This window comes from Vulpes lagopus, chromosome 22 (assembly GCF_018345385.1).
Source record: "Vulpes lagopus strain Blue_001 chromosome 22, ASM1834538v1, whole genome shotgun sequence".
Classification (NCBI taxonomy): domain Eukaryota; kingdom Metazoa; phylum Chordata; class Mammalia; order Carnivora; family Canidae; genus Vulpes; species Vulpes lagopus.
In genome coordinates this window covers 5,620,106-5,637,711 of record NC_054845.1, presented here as the reverse complement: position 1 = coordinate 5,637,711, position 17,606 = coordinate 5,620,106, and the positions used below count along the sequence as shown (strand labels likewise).

General features: G+C 36.7%; 1 protein-coding gene across 1 annotated transcript in view; it reads left to right on the top strand.

Moving 5' to 3' along the window:
- DNAH7 (dynein axonemal heavy chain 7) overlaps positions 1-17,606 on the top strand; it is a 226,933-nt gene that overhangs the window by 89,324 nt on the left and 120,003 nt on the right. The window contains exons 29-36 of the mRNA XM_041737735.1: positions 1,297-1,395; positions 5,798-6,046; positions 8,252-8,401; positions 10,670-10,852; positions 11,393-11,569; positions 13,982-14,113; positions 15,644-15,868; positions 17,367-17,564. Of these exons, the coding sequence (XP_041593669.1) occupies positions 1,297-1,395; positions 5,798-6,046; positions 8,252-8,401; positions 10,670-10,852; positions 11,393-11,569; positions 13,982-14,113; positions 15,644-15,868; positions 17,367-17,564 (1,413 nt within the window). The remainder of the gene's footprint in view (positions 1-1,296; positions 1,396-5,797; positions 6,047-8,251; positions 8,402-10,669; positions 10,853-11,392; positions 11,570-13,981; positions 14,114-15,643; positions 15,869-17,366; positions 17,565-17,606) is intronic.

Genomic DNA, 17,606 nt, shown 5'->3' with positions numbered 1-17,606 from the left:
AGTAGCAGTTATAGATTTGCAATATAATGTTTGCATTTTAAAATGAAATAAGCCATAAGTATATAGATGGAAAAATCCAAATCTTTTGAGACTTGTATAACTTTCCATTGAAAATGTTTTGTAAAAAAAAAAAAAGAAAAAAAAAAGAAAATGTTTTGTAGAGGCATAAGCAATTACTTGTGCATTAGTTCTGTATGAAACAAAGCAAGGCGGGCTATATAGTTAATAGCAAAATGCAAAATGTGACCTTGGAGTTTATAAAATTTTCATGTTCATGTTTTGCAGAAGATAAAGATTTCAAAATATATTCTATGTGATTAAGAACGATGGCGAGCATTTTTATCTTCTATAATAAATGTTACTGAGAATTCTAATATATTGTGATATTCTATTTCATATTAGCCTAGAATAACTGCACGTCATTATTTTTTTGCAATAAACAAATGCAACTAGAAGCAACAATTTGTATTAACCTGGCACGTCAGGATTACACTACAGTCAGATAATGGGAAAGATAATACATTGCCTAGTGTTTGTTTTCACTGACATCTTGACTATGGAATTGAGCTATTAAAGTTACGCAGCAAATGAATCCTGCAAATGAATCCTTTCATTGTTTGTCAAAAGCTAATTTAGAATTGTTGAAAGTGTTGGCTTGAATATTTTGAAGTTTGTTTTATTATATCAAGAAACAATTTAAACATAGGCTTTAAAATAATAGCTTCTCAAATAACAAACTAGACTTTTGACACCTCATCATTTAGGTGTGGTTAGACTGATCCAAAGACAAAGTCCATATAAGCAAGGATCAGCTTTGGCAATGGGTGCTCTGAACCTAACTCCCGGGCATCACTGACTTTGTAAAGGGTAAAGCCAGTTAAGCTGGAACATGGAATTTATTAGACTGAAAGATTCTAGAGGAAAGGAAGAGGGTTCTGGAAAATTAAATGTATGATGGTAGGAGAAACTTGGGAGTGAGATGTTGAATAAAGTATTGAAGTTGGGAGAAATAATTTGGAGTTCATATTTTTGTGAACTATGCAACCCTTACTGTGGGCCTGAGCTACAGGTTTAGAGTTCAGCTAGGTTTTTAGTAAACTTTGGAGTTACCCAAGTGTTTTGGAATTTTTTTCAACCTCTAAAATTCATAACAATCCAATTAAAGGAAAATAAATGAGAACAGTTCTACGTGGGCTTTTCTCTGGGGCCTGTGCGTGGATGCATGTGCATGTGTGTGTTAATGTAGGGGGCGCATTTAGTGGGTGGAGGTATCATCATGAGTGTGTTTTCTTTTAGCTGAAATATCCAAATGAAAATGAAGAAATTCTGCTGCTTAGATCTATTATTGATGTAAATCTGCCAAAATTTTTGTCCCATGATTTACCACTCTTTGAGGTAAGGATATTTATTATTTTAGTGTAACAGAATTTTTATAATAACGTATTTATCAAATGTCCAAGTCTGCGACTCCCTTTGAGAAACTCCTACTACAGAAAATAATGATATGGCACAAAGAAACATAGATCATTTTATGTTTTACTTGAAGTATGTATAGCTCTGTAGCTTCAGATGACTTTCAACAAGTTGGGATTTTTAAATCGTCCTTTTTAAAAAAAAAAAACAACTGTGCAATGTCTATAAGCACACAAAGGTTACAAAATATGTTTGCTGATAAATTACACTAGAATGTAGGAAAATAACGGGTCTAACACATGACTGAATCTTTTGCAGAGAAGGGGTACTTGGCCAATGTTTGTTGAATTAATAATCGAAGAAATTTCTTTAAAAGCTTACTTTCTTTAAAGAGAGTGTAATGGCTTTAATGAAATTGATTTTTTTTCAGGGTGACTTACAGGAAGAACTAAGTTTAATAATCTTGTTATACTTAAGATTAGACTATTATTAATTGAGAGGCATTAGAATAATGATTAAGGTCTTCATATTATTATTTGATGTCATTCTTTTCCTTTTCCTCATCTCAGGTAGAAGGAATTGGGAGGCTATGGGCTCCCAACAGATGTTAATTGTTGCACTAATCTGTGCTGTCTTGAGGTTCAGGCAGTTAGTTTCCAACTGTAAAGACCGAAGTGGGATGTTATGGGAATGGGGAGAAGTGATGCTGCCACTGTAGTGTGGTCCAGTGTCGTCTGCTCTCCATAGTAACCGTGTTTCAACATTTGAAAGGATCTTTTCAAAGTACTTAGAGCTGGAGTGTAAATATAGAGTGAATCTATGAGGAATAGTTTCAAATTTTTTTCCTAATGTTTTTCCTCAATTTTTCTTTTTTAAAATTTTATTTATTTTTAATATTTTATTTAAATTCAGTTTGCCAACTTATAACCCCCCAGTGCTCATCTTCTCATGTGCCCTCCTTAATGCCCATCACCCAGTTACCCCATACCCCCCGACCTGCCTCCCCTTCTGTAACCCTTAGTTTCCCAGCATTAGGAGTCTCTCACGGTTTGTCTTCCTCTCTAATTTTTTCCCCCACTTTTCCTGTTTCTTTGGTATATTGTATAAATTTTCTAAGAGTAAAAACTGTATTTTTACAAAGTGGAAATATATATCACCAGATGTAGTCTCAAGCATTGTGTAGTCATTCAGTGAACATTTACTGAGCAATATCTCCAAGATGGAGCATAACTGTCACTTCAGATTAGGGGAATTCCTTGTTGTGAGACTGTAGAACATTAGGCAAACTTGCTCCTTACCCTCACTCCAGTATTTATAGGTTGTCTTCTGTTGTGACAACCAGAGCAATGCCACATATTTTTGACTCTGTACCTGACAGGAGAGGGAGGGGAATTGGTCTTGGTTGAGAACCACTGGATACCAAATGTGTTCTGGAGTGGTCCGCTTCCTTCAAGGTCAACCAAAACAATTTGAACAATCCAAGAAGACATGTTTGTTGATTTACCAAATACTATGGACTTATTATGGATCAGACACTATTCTAAGAGCTTTACAAATAGTAACTTATTTAATGCTCATAATGACCCGGTAGGTCAGGTGCTGTCTTTTCCCCTGTTTTACAAATCATTTTACTGAGGCAAAGATACTTAACTTTTATTTATAGTTAGTACAGGAGCATGCAATCAGGCTGCAGAGTGCCCTTAACTACTGAGCCGCATTGCCTTTTTTCTCCCCTTTATCCTAAGGAAACTTACTGCTTTGATAAACTAAGATCAGTTTCTCCATAACAGCATTTGAAGGATTAAATATAGCGGCAATTAAACTCATAACTCATAAATTCTAAAGTATAATTCAAATGTATGCTTTCCCATGAAGCACTTCTGAATTTTTATTTTTACCTTCAGAGTAAAAATAAGTCCTATTTCTCGCATAGGATGCTATAATACTTACAGCTTTAACAGTTAATAAAGGTATGTTTCTTAGACTTTGCCATCAGCTTTATGTATTCCTATATACTAAATACGGGATCATAATTCTTTCTAATCACATATTAAATGATTTTATTGGGATCCCTGGGTGGCGTAGCGGTTTGGCGCCTGCCTTTGGCCCAGGGCGCGATCCTGGAGACCCGGGATCGAATCCCACGTCGGGCTCCCGGTGCATGGAGCCTGCTTCTCCCTCTGCCTGTGTCTCTGCCTCTCTATCTCTCTGTGACTATCATAAATAAATAAAAATTGAAAAAAAATTAAAAAAAATGATTTTATCAGTTTCCTCAAGCTGCCATAACAAAATACCACAACTTGATGGCTTGAGACAATAGAAAGGTATTCTCTCAAAGTACTGAAGGGAAGATGTCTCAAATCAAGGCTCTAGGAAACACTCCTTTGCCTCTTCTTAGCTTCTGTTGGCTATTGGCAACCCCTGACATTCCCTGGCATGGGTTGACCTCATTCTGATCTCTGCCTCCATCACTACATGGCCTTCCCTGGGTGTATTTGTGTTTGAATATTCCTCTCCTTTATATTATAAAGACATAAATCATTAGATTTAAGGCCCAGTATAACCTCATCTTAATTTACCTAATTATATCTGCAAAGATCCAATTTCCAAGTGAAGTTACATTTTGAGGTTTTGTATGGGCATGAATTGTTGAGGGATACTAAGCTGATTAAAATACTGACCATCACAGTAATTAAAATACCTTTGAACTATTTTTTGTATGTGATATTGAGGTATGGATTAAAATTCATTGTTTTGACAAATCCAGGCATTCTGTCTTTTTATTTTTTCTTAAACATTCTTTGTTGAGAATCAATTGTTCAAATGTGTGTGGGTCTCTTTCTAGACTCCTCATTCTGTCCCATTGATATATTTGTCTATCGTTATATCAGATGACACTGTCTATATAATAAATCTTGAAATAAGATAATATTTGTCTAACTTTTTAATTTAAAAGTTTTATAAAATGGTAAAATTTCTAGAAGAAAGCAGGAGAAATATCTTGTGATTTGGGGTTAGGCAAAAATTTCTTAAACACAGCACCAAAAGCCCAATGATAAAACAATAAATGATAAAAAAAAAAAAGACTCATCAAAATGTTAAAAGTTTGCTCTTTGAAAGACACTGGTTAGATGATGAAAGACAAGTTGCAGACTAGGAAGAAATATTTGCAGATTAGATATGATGGAGTTGCATGCAGAATATTTAAAGAATGGTCAAAACTTACCAGTAAGAAAATAAACCAATTAAAAATAGACAAGAGATTTGAATAGGCACTTCATTTTTTAAAATAAGTATTTTTTAAAAAATTTATTTATTCAGAGAGAGAGACTGAGAGGCAGAGACACAGGCAGAGGGAGAAGCAGGCTCCATGCAGGGAGCCTGACGCAGGACTCGATCCTGGATCTCCAGGATCAGACCCCAGGGGCCGCAGACAGCACTAAGCCGCTGCGCCACAGGGAGTGCCCTGAAAAGGCCCTTCATTAAAGAGCATATATATGAAGCAAATAAGCACCTGCAAAATGTTAGTCATCAGGAAATACACATCTCAGCCACAGTAAGATACTGTGACATGCTTATCTCTGTGGATAATACTAAAAAGATTGAGCATACTAAATGTCCAAAGTTTTACACACTGCTGGGGTGAATGTAAAATAATACAACCACTTTGGAAAGCAGACATTTTCTTAAAATATTAAACCTATAGCCATCATATTATCCAGGTATTTCATTATGCCTCAGTATTCACCCAAAAGAAATGAAGACATTTGCCCATACAAAGAATTATATATAAATGTTCATAGCAGTTTTATTTGCTGTAGCCCCAAACTGGGAACAATGAAAGTATCCATCAACGAGGGAATGGATTCAAATGTACTACGTGGATGCAATGAACTATTAATACATGATGTCACATGAGGGAATCTCCAAATCTTTCTGTTGAGTGAAAATAAGTCAGAAAAAAAAAGTGTTGTACTCATAATATGTAACTTCATCTATATTAAATTCTAGATAATGCAAATAAAAATACTAACAGCAAGTTAGTGGTTACCTGGGGATGGAGATGGGAGGTGCAAAGAGAGAAAGGAAGGAGAATTACAAAAGGTCACAAGATGGCTTTTGGGAGTGATATGTTGACTATCTTGAGTTGATGGCTCTACTTATCAAATTGTACCACTTAAAAAATATATATATATAGTTCATTGTATGGCAGTCATACCTCTATAAAGCTGTTAAAAATACTGTTTATTTAATGGCTCTATTTCCATCAATATTAAATATGAGGATGGGAGGAATTTCATCACCTTTATGTGTGTGGTGTGTGTGTGTAGAGAGAGAAAGAGGGTATCAGATATATATAAATCCTCAAATCTTCTATCATCAGGGAATCACTTCAGATTTGTTTCCTGGTGTGAAATTACCGAAACCAGATTATAATGATTTGCTAGCAGCTATCAAAGACAACTGTGAATCCATGAATTTGCAAATGACCAAATTCTTTTCTGAGAAGATACTTCAAATATATGAAATGATGATTGTGCGTCATGGTTTTATGATCGTTGGAGAACCGTTTGGAGGAAAAACCAGTGCATATCGTGTCTTAGCTGGTGCGCTAAGTGACATGTGTGAAAAGGTAAGTGTGTTATTAGTGCAATAATTTATTCATGATCAGCTTTGTGCAAGAGAGAATGTATAGTCATTTTAAAAGATACTTTAATGTAACAACTTGAAATCATAGAAAAAAATTAGTCAAAAGGAAAATGCTACTAGAAAAGTAATATGAAGCAATTAAGAAGTTTAGTATATGAAGGATCATAGGTGTCCCTGTCAACCTTTTATTTCTTTTCAACATTTTTTTATTTATGAAGCTAACACGCTTGTTGTAGAAAATATCTGAAAACATGAAAAGCCAGGAGGTTTTCATTTCATACTTTAAAGAGTGTTTTTTTTTTTTTAATTTTTGGATGGTTAGATTTGTAACACAAACTCCTGTGATGGCTGCTAGCAGAATTGAGGTGAATGTGTGTTTTGCATCATATAACACATGTGTGTGCACACAAATGCAACAAATGATTGTATCATTCACAATTCGCATCTTCTACATCCTAGTTTGGTCTACTCTGACATGCTAAAGGAATGAGGCTGTTTTTAATTCTCCAACTAATACTGCTCTTCTTTCTACTTATATTTTGAATAGTTTTTTGCTTCTTATATTTCAATGTTTGTAGCCAAGTGGGATTTGTGATTGTGGAGTCTCACTAGCCTTGCTGCATTTTTGGGACAAGAATCTTGCTTTAGCGGCAGTGTCTTGCTCTGACTAAGATGGTGGAGCTTTCCCATATTTCCCAATGTAGGATGATGCCTTGTTCTCCCCTTGGTGGACACAGAGAAGAATGTGAAGACCTCGAGCTTGTTTTGCTGTTTCGTGTTATCAGTCCACATCTCTTCTTGAGTTTGCTAGTTTGTGTCCCAAGCCCTGGGGGGGGGGGCGGGGGTGGGGGGGCGAAGGCAGTGTTGGGAAGAGTTGCACTTGTTATGTTAGATATAAAAAAAAAGAAGTGATGACGAATAGGAGAGCACAGGGGATTTTAGGGCAGTGAAACTATTCTGTATGGTTCTGTAAGGGTGGAAATGTGCCATTATGCATTTGGCAGGACCTGTAGAGTACATCAAGAACGACCCTTAATGTAAACCATGGACTTTGGTTAATGATAATGTATCAGGGATGCCTGGGTGGTGCAGTCAGTTAAGCAGGTCGTGATCGCAGTGTTGTGAGATCAAGCTGTGCATCAGGCTCTGCACTTATTGTGGAATCTACTTGAGGTTCTCTCCCTCTCTCTCTCTGCCCCTCCTGCTCATGCTCTCTCTCTCTCTCTCTCTCTCTCTCTCTCTCTCTCTGTCTCTCAGATAAACAAATAAACCTTTAAAAAATAATAATGTATCAGTATCAATTCACCATTCATAATAATATACCACCTCAATGCACGGCTTTAATAATAGGGGAAACAGAAGGGGTGAGGTGGGGTGGGGGGATATATGTGAATCTCTGTACTTTCTACTCAATTTCTCGTAAACCTACTCTAAGAAAATAACATCTATTAATTAAAAACATAAAAAGCTTATGCCCTAAGGGTATTAGCATCCTTTGTATAATTCCCACACCAGCTTTCTAGATTCTGGTCAAAATTGACAACTTACCAATATTAACTTTTCGATTCTGTGAGAATGGAGCATAGTTCCCTATATTCAGACCTTTTAATTTTCTCTCAGAGAATGTTTGGTAGCAGGAATCAGCCAATTATATAGGCCAGATTTGGCCCCAAGCCTATTTTTCTAATATCAATGAGCTTAGAATGGTGGTAACGTTTTTTAAGGTTTATAAAAAACACACTGGAAGACCCCCCAACAAACAGAAAGAAGGAAAAGAAAGAGAAATGGGGAAGAATATGTGGCCAACTATATGTAACCTGAAAAGCTTGTAATATTTGCTAGCTGACCCTTTCCAAAAAAAATTAACAGCCCTCATTTTGTAGTTTTAGGTTTATAGATCTCTCACATCCTCTGCTAATTGATTACTGAGTTGTATTTCATGGGTTTTAAAAACTATTATAAATGACATTTGTGAAATTTTATTTTTTTTTAGTTGTTCATTGGCCCTGTAGAGAAAAACACACCCAGTTTTTATGTATTGACTTTGTATGCTGGAATTTTGTGAAAAGTTCCTTGCTTCTGGTAGTTTCTTTGTAGAGTCTAGGATTTTGTACATATCAAATCATGTTTTCTATGAATAAAGACAGTATCCTTCTAAAGAAGAAATGTGGTTTTTTTTTCCCTTAAGGGGTTAATGGAAGAAAACAAGGTTCAAATTACTGTTTTAAATCCCAAGTCTGTCACCATGGGTCAGCTGTATGGGCAGTTCGATGTGGTGTCTCATGAGTGGTCGGATGGCATCCTCGCTGTCAGTTTCAGAGCCTTTGCTTCCTCAACGGTAGGTACTAACCCTTTAGCGTGTGCATTGAGAGAGACTGTGTTAGTTCCTTCTGACAAATTTCTGATTTTTTTCCCAATTGTTTCAGACAAAAATCTATATTTCTAGTTCAAGGCATCTATTTGAAACACACAATACTGGATGGTCCCACGGTGCTTTTGGGAGGACCATCGTTAGCGCCTACAAAGAGGCAGCAGACCATGCTGGTGAGAGCCTTTGGCTTGGTGTGTAGAGAAGAGAGGGCAGGGAAAAGCTCTTCTGGTTCCCTCTCTCTCTCTCTTTTTTTTTCCTGGCTAAATGATACAGGATGGAGAACATCTAAATAATGTGAGCCTTTCACCCCTTGAGTCATGCTCTTCCATTGCCCACCTTCTGGGCTGCTCTCTCTGTCATACCCACTAGTTGTTAGATATGCTCCATTTTTAGACAAGAAATTGCAGACCTTAAAAAAAACAGACTTCAACTTCAACACGTTGGCCCTACCATGTCAGGAAGTGAATGGGCTGCCCGTGGCACGCACAAGAGGTGAGGGATGTGCCAGCTGCTGATTGCTGTGGAGGAGAGCGGGCACTTACCCACTCCTGGCTGGTTCTGCTGAGTGGCTGTTGCCCACTCTTACGAGAAAGAGTCCACAGTCCAATAAGATGTTAACTTGGTTGCTCTCTGTTAGCAGGCTATCCACAGAGTGTGAGCAAATGGGAGACAGTTGCTAAGTCTGGTCTTAAAAGAGAAGGGGCCTAGGCTAGAGACATTAAATGCATTAAATCTTTTAAAAATAAATGTCTTCTTTATTCTGCTTACCATATGTCCTGACTTTGGTGCTCTTTATCCACCTAAGAACCCCGCTGATCATGACTCGTAGGCGATGTGGTAATTGAGAAATGCCAAATCTCAGTTCCGCTCTTAATGGGTGAAGGACCTTGGGCAATGAGTAACGTAAGAATTAGCTTTCATGGGGCAGAGATCCTGCCCAGGATCAGGCTTTACTAGTAATTTCTAGGACAAAAGTAATTGTGAAGCAGACAGGGGTGTGAGAGCATTGATATAACCTCTCAGGTTCTTTCTTTTCACAGCAGATGTATGCTGGTCCAGATTAGCACGTGGCATCTTGAGATAATGTATATAGTTACATTATTTATACAGAAATAATTATGATATGCCTCCCATTTTATGTTCAGTTACATTGCATATATTACCTTTTCCAGAAGTTTTGTCCCATAAATACTCAGAGAGGTTAAGGCACTGACCCAAAGTCACATAGCTGGTAAGTAGTAAAAGTCAAATGAAAAATGAAGTCCTTTAGACTGCAGAGCCCAACATCTTGCTCTTACATGGCCATGTTGCCCAAAGTGAAGATGAACAGGCATGGGAAGCCAGGATATGAGGAAAAGTTGATCTGGAGGTAATCTCGGAGGTATGAGCTCTTCCTCCTTCTTGAGAATGGCCAGAGCTGGCCTTGGAGTGTGGGTGTGGGGCAGCCTGAGCCCATGACAGCTCCACTGTCTTCTAGGTTAAAGCAGTTGCCTTGTAGGGACTGACAAGATTATAGGATGGGTCCAAATCCCCCCACCACTTCAACCCAAATTCACATTTGCTGAAACTGAACCAAGGTATCGTCTTTGTGCACAAAAAAAGCTGATTCATAAGATCTGAAAAGGAGAATCAGCTTTTGCACTCTTCAGCGAATACCTGGCCACTCCTTAGTATTTGTTGAGCTTTTACTGTATTTCAGAGAGTGTGCAAATATTGTCATATTTATCATAGTGAGACGGAGTCTTATATTAATGCCCAACATTACCATAAAACTGTTCAACCCAAGAAGGGTATATATGTGTGAATTTATCCAGTGGAGGGAAGAAAAACTTGATTTAGTACCCGAGAGTAGTTGATCTGTATGAACATAATACTACATAATCAGATTTCAATGAAAATTCTGTTTTCCCTGGCAATTGTACATTTTTTTACTCATAATACTTTATAAAATATGTTATATGTAAGTTCAGAAACATTGGAAAAGATGTTATATTTTATATATATATGCAATTTGAGAAAAGATGTTATCTTTCTGTCTTGTCTGTTGGAAATATAGGCTTCTTCAGTGAGTCTCTCTCCATACGCATGCACACTTTATTCAAAAGATGCCTTTACTTTTTCATGGTAAAATTAATTTTAGGAGTTATATTTTTAAATCTTGAAGCATTATTGGACTGTTTGCTTACATTATCATTATTAATTTTTTGCCCTTTATCTATCATATGCATAAACCAGACACCAGATAGGAAATGGTTAATTTTTGATGGCCCAGTAGATGCAGTGTGGATTGAGAATATGAATACGGTGCTGGATGATAACAAAAAACTGTGTCTGATGAGTGGGGAGATTATTCAGATGTCACCACAAATGAATCTTATTTTCGAACCAATGGATTTGGAAGTTGCTTCTCCTGCCACCGTAAGTTCTCAATTTTGACATCTGCTTATAAATCTGAAATGTCATAAATGCTTTTATTACTTTGAAACTCTGAATGAAAAACATTAGTAGAATTCATTTTTCTAAAGATTTTATTTGTTTATTCATGAGTGACACAGAGAGAGAGGCAGAGACACAGGCAGAGGGAGAAGCAGGCTCCATGCAGGGAGCCCGATGTGGGACTCGATCCCAGGACCCCAGGATCATGCCCTGAGCTGAAGGCGGATGCTCAACCGCTGAGCCACCCAAGCGCCCCAGTAGAATTCATTTTAACCATACTCGGATTCTTTAAGAACAGGCCTATCTGTTGACCTACCTTGACAAATTTTAGAGTCAGGGATTTTTTTTCCTCTTTGTCTACAACCACTGGTAAAGTCATACACAAAAATTTAGATCATGAAATTACATAAAATTAAGCTGCTTTTGAAGAATTTTCTGAAGGTTATATGAAGCAGATGTGTACCAAGTCATATTTCTTATAGAAGCATTACCTTGATGGTAAACAATTATTCTTTTTTCTAGGTTTCCAGATGTGGTATGATTTACATGGAGCCTCACATGTTAGGCTGGAGACCACTGATGTTGTCTTGGATAAATCTTTTACCTGCTGCGATTAATCTTATTCAGAAAGAATTTATAGTAGGCTTATTTGACAGAATGGTCCCAGTTTCTGTTGAATTTATTAGAAAGCATGCGAAGGTAAGAGGGATGAGAATTTTAAGATTTAAAAAATAAATGGAAAATCCAAATCAGCCAAATATGTTCATTTTAATGTCTATTGTTAATGTCAACTATCAGAGATTAAAATAATTTAACTGCTTAACTAAGAACTTTTCTGATTAAAGTAAAATGATTTTAATTTATATACTTAATCTCCAAAAAAATTTTCATGAGGCATGTTACGGTTTGAGAAAATGTATGGATGCTAATCTGTTCCCTTCTAAAAAAAAAAAAAAAAAACAAAGAACAAAAAACAAAAAAAAACTCAAAGGCCCACCTAACCACATCTGGATGAACATATCCTAAAATGCTATATCTCATTTCTCTTGGACTATTATATTTTAGTTTCCATTTTTATAATTTTCTCTGTTTTTCAAAGTTCCTAGAATAAATATGTATTATTTTATAATCCACAAAAGGACAAGTTTTAAAAGTAATTCATTTATGACATCTAAAGAATCAGATAGTAGGTAACAATGGAGGAACATGTTCCTGCTTTAGGCGTGCTGAATGAGGAATCCACGATACTTCGCATGAGCGCATCTACTTGTTTAGAGATTACTGTTGTTGGCTAAAAAAACTGGGATTCAGGGAGGAAAGTCAGTCCCTGGAGAAGATTGAAAGAAATCCAAGTCCATTTTTCTTTCTTTCAGTGTATCCTGGGGATTGGTGCAGGGAGAAGGGTGTAATGGGGAGAAGTGACAGCATGAATGGAAATCTCCTGCCTTTGAGAGTTGATGGATTTCCAGGCAGGCTCTTAAACCCTCTCCAGCTGGAAATTGTAGGGAGCGTATACTTAATTTCTGCTTTGGGAGATGTCAACCAAAGGTCTTTAGGATGACTTTGGCTCTGGAACAAGTATAGGGACTCACGGCTGGTATTTCTCCTGCTGCTGGAAATATAATAGAAAAGCTTAAGGCACAAGTTTGGCTCAAGGTACAGGTATGGAAAGCAGAATTTAAAATCATAGCAGTGGATATTACCTAAAGCAAAAATATAGAGAAAAAAGGTAAGAGAGAAAGAATAGAATCTCAAGTACAGCTGTATTTCAGGGAGGAGAGCCTTTAAAGAAGCAAGTGAGTAGTCAGTATTATCAGAAACTACTAAGAGGTCAAGGCAAAAAAGGATTGGCACATGTCCCTTGGATTTAGCAGTTGAGAAGATCCTGGGGAGAACCGTAGCCCAAAATTTTTCAGGGAAGAGGCAAGGTTGCTCCAGGGCAGCTGGCTAATGTGAGAGCTCCTGGCGCAACAGTGCTGTACCCTGCTCTTTCAAGAAGATTGGCTGCTTAAAAATTAAAAAATAAAGCAAACTTGAAAGGTGTTGAGATATGAAGTAGTCATGTTTCAAAAACAGTTAAACTTATAAAATAAGCTGCAGGTTCCCCCTCAACCCAGCATTGTCAGAGAACGTAGGCATTAAAATTAATGAATATTCCATATAATAACAGTCTTTTCAGTAGTAAAAGAGAAGAAAAAACACACTTTTAATACAAGCTTCTAAAATGCACTCTACACTTTTGTCCTCTCAAAGAAGTGCTGAATACCACTTATTTACTATGTAGAAATAAGCGTCTTCTTTGTAGTAATAACTCTTTGTCTTTTAGTGTTGCATCAGTAATACTTAGTCCCATCCTTAGAAAGTCAGTTGACATTTTTGCCTGTTTCTACTGGGACAGCAACTGAATATGAAGTCGGCGGCTTCTGATCTTGAGAGTCCATCTCAGAGAGTTAATTCTCACACATTAACCACAGAGCAATACCACTCTGAAGGCTGGAGGAAGGCTTGGAGGGAAGAAGACACATATTTTTGGAGAACTGGTTGTATGGTGCATGGTGCTAGGAGCTCTACACACTCATTTATTTTATAAACTGTCGTGGTGAGACCCAAAAAGTAAAGTGCTTGGGGTTTGCAGCACTCTGGGAACATTTCATGCTCTTCAAGACTTACAAATTTATTCCATAGGCATGAATTTACTATGAGTGTTGCTGTAAAGATGTATAAAATACGTTTTGAAGCATAATTTTAATTTGCCAAAAGATTTTTTTTTAGTGTTTGGCTTTACAAAATTGGTAAAAAGATAGATTCTGGGCTATCAGTTACGTGTTCAACTGAACACGTGAAAGTAAACTTTTTGAATCTGAGAATCAGCGTGGGAGTGGTTCAAGAGTACATTCACTGGGCATGACCCCCAGGGCCACCACACTGTAGACTAGAGAATTGATCTATGCCTCAGTTTTCTCACCTGCAACTAGAATTATGATAGTGCCTTTTCATAGGTGCTGTGGCTGCGAGGATGAAGAAAGTTCAATAAGTATTCGTTGATGCTACTTTAATTAGCAGCTTATTTAAGTTAATTTGTTTTATAGACTTTTCCCCCTCATTTTTCAGGAATTATCTCCTACTTCAGATACAAACTTAGTCCGATCCTTAATGAATCTAATAGACTGTTTTATGGATGACTTTTCTGATGAAATCAAAGTGAGAGAGAGAAATGATCGAGAAACGTACTCTCTACTTGAGGTAAGGCCCGTTGCCTCTGAATCGGGCAATAGAAGGACATCTCCTGCTTTCCTCAACGTTTGCTAATTGATGAACTGCATTTCCCCCCTGGAACTGGAACTGAAAATTTGATAGGAGCTGAACAGCAAGGGAAAAGTCAGGTCCCAAATAGTGGGTACTTGTAGGGAAGCTCCTGGACTGGCAGTGCCAGATTGTATCATGAGGTTCGGGAGAAACCCAATGATATCCTTAGATCTGCTACTGAAATCTTAAGTCACTTAAGCAGCCTCAGAAATGATCAGTCCTCAAGAGAGCAGTGACCATTTGATAACAAAAGTCATCTCCCCTTCAACCTGCAAATCATAATTCTTTGTGTTTTTCCTTGATTTTTCCCCCTTTTTCTTGAGACATAAATATTTACATATGTGTGTATAAATATATATGAGGATTGAGAAAGGCAAGAAAATATGTATAAACATACTTTTCAAGTAGGAATAAAATTATCAATGGACCTTGAATATTCCTTAATAAAAATTGTGTATTGCTACTGGTAGCATTTCTAATGTGATCTATATGTTGCTCTTATTGCTTATATTCTATTCAATAAATTAATTTTTAATTTAGTTTTAGTTTCCAGAGAAAAACAGCCTATGAGTAATCTAGGAAGTAGGCAAACAGTGTTGAGGTTGAGTCCAAACTTTTATGAACATAGTTAAGGCTGTGTTCATTTTGGCATTAAAAAAGGGATTTGAGGGGCACCTGGGTGGCTCAGTCAGTTAAGTGTCAGATTTTGATTTCGACTCAGATCATGATCTTAGAGTCATGGAATCAAGCCCCCCATCAGGCTCCACTCTCAGCCAGGAGTCTGCTTGAGACTCTCTCCCCTTGCCCCTCCCCTCCTAATCTCTCTCCCTCTCTTCCAAATAAATAAAAGGAGGATTTGATTTTAAAACAAGGAAATTAAAAAAATAAAAATAAAAACAAGGAAATAAATGTTCTCATTCAGTGGTGGGTCTCGTCATCTGCTTTATTTTCTGCGTAAGCCTGGTAAATTTGCAGAATGGCAGTTTTAGTTATGCAATCAATGCTCAGATAGTTATTATAACAGGTGGATAAACAAATATGAATTTGTTCGTTGTTGAAGTAGTTCGTTGTTCTACTTTTAAAGAAACAGTATCAAAATTTAAATTTAAAAGGCATGTGTATTGTGGGTTGATTCTTCCTTATTAAACCTTGCCTTAATACAAAGTCATCTCAATATGCTTTTTTTAATATCGGGGTCCTGCCATCTACTTAAAATACCACATGGCTTACCAGGTTTCACAAAGGCGAGAGTTACACTTTGCATTGTATTATCTTTTCTGATAGCATGATTTTAGAAGACATGCAATTTGATTTTTAAAAATCTAATTATTATAGAATCCTGAGATAACCTACTGTTACTGTTATTAAATTTCTTTCAAAGGTATTAATCCAGCTGATTCGATTCAAGCTCAAAAATACATTAAAGTTACTCTTTAATGCACTCATCTTCTCATCTCTCCAACACAGGGCATTTTCCTGTTTTCATTGATCTGGTCCATCGGAGCTTCCTGTAAAGATGATGATCGGTTGAAATTTGATATGATTCTTCGAGAACTAATGGAAGGCCCAATTTCAGAAAAAACTCAAAATAAATTTAAATTACTGAGTGGCACGGAACAAATGTCTTCAAAAGCACTAACTGTCCCATTTCCTGAAAAAAAAACAATATATGATTATCAATTTGTCACTGAGGTAAGAACTCTGAAGCAAGATTTACAACCGCCAACCGTTCAGAATTTCCCTTGGCAACACGCAGCACATAATGGCCCTGGGGCCACCTTGTCACCACTGTTTAAGAGTCCGTATGGAGTAGTAGAAGAAGGTGCTCGGCTTTGAAGTCAGACACTTCTGGGTTTGAGTCCTCGTAAAGCTGCTTTTCCACAGTCATTTCTATTTGTTTCCCAACATCTCAGTGAAGTAGGAAAGGTAGTAGTATTTTGTAAATCTTCCCATTAAATAAATTAGGGCTCAGAGATAGTATCAAAAAAATCTCTAAATGAGTGTCCACTCCAGATATTCCATTCTTAATTTTTCCTTTGCTATATGGTGGCAAAGGATCCATGTTGGAAAAGATTATCAAGAATATGTGAAGGACATTGTTTCTTCATTAGTTCTAGAAAGTTGCAGAAATTTCTTTGCAATACAATTTTTAAATTTGATGTGAATCCTCCCTCCTCCTCAAAAAAAAAAAAAAACAAAAAACAACCAACTGTACCCATGCATAGCACTGTGACAGAGGATAAATGATTAAGTCACTGTGCTGCCCTCAGCAAATTCTTAACATCTTCAGAAGAATGTCATGTGACACTCAATGCTTAAAGGGTGACCTGGGCACATTGGGAAACAGTAGGTGCATCAGCAAAGCTGGAGTGTGGGACATATGAAGGAAGGAGGGTCTGAATTCTGATGTTTTGGATGACCGGGAACTTAAAATTTGATTCTGTAAGAATAAAGAGACCAGTGATGTTTTCCTAAGGCAGGAGAGTTAACATGATACTTTTGAATTTTTTTTCTAAACACTGCATAGCAAATACAAATTTTAGTTAATAAGCTAATTGGATACAAAGATATGGTATAATGTTAATTTCTAATAATCTCACAGCAGTAAGAAATCTTGTCCATTCTAGGTATCTGTTCCACAACATTGTGACTATAGTTAATACTACTGAACCATATGCTTGAAAAAATGGTTGAAGGTAAATTTTAGGGTTTTTTTTAACCACAATTTTAAAAAGCCTCTCACCTGAAATGATAAACTGATGTTATAAACACATTATAAAAGTATTTAGCAACATGCAGCTGATGTTCTAGGGGAAAAAATTCTATATTGGTTGACATCAATAAAATTCTTTACTCTTTAATGCATTGATTAATCCAGTTTTGTCAGTGTCATTAAAGAATCTGGAATTTGCCCAAAATATTTGATCTTTGGGTTAATGTCATCAGTTGGTTTCAGGGCATTAAAAATTCAGGGCATTGTCATTTCATTTTGACTCATATAAAAGCCTGGTTTCTCCTCAGTTTAACACAGAATTTAACTTTTGAACTCAGGGATAAAGGATAAAAACAAATGTATAAGCATCAGTGGGTTTTTTGGTCTGACCGTTGGTCTTTTCTACAATGGCACAGTAGTACAGAACTTTTAAAAGTATTTTATAACATTCACTATTTGGCTGTTTATTATAAACAGGGAATAGGAAAATGGGAACCATGGGTAAAGAAATTGGCAGAAGCTCCTCCAATTCCTAAGGATGTGATGTTTAATGAAATCATTGTACCAACTCTGGACACGGTTCGGTGCTCTGCACTAATGGAACTGTTGACCACCCATCAGAAGCCTTCCATATTTGTAGGACCAACAGGAACCGGAAAGAGTGTTTATATTACTGTAAGTATTATATAAATCTACATGTTGAAATGTGCATAATAT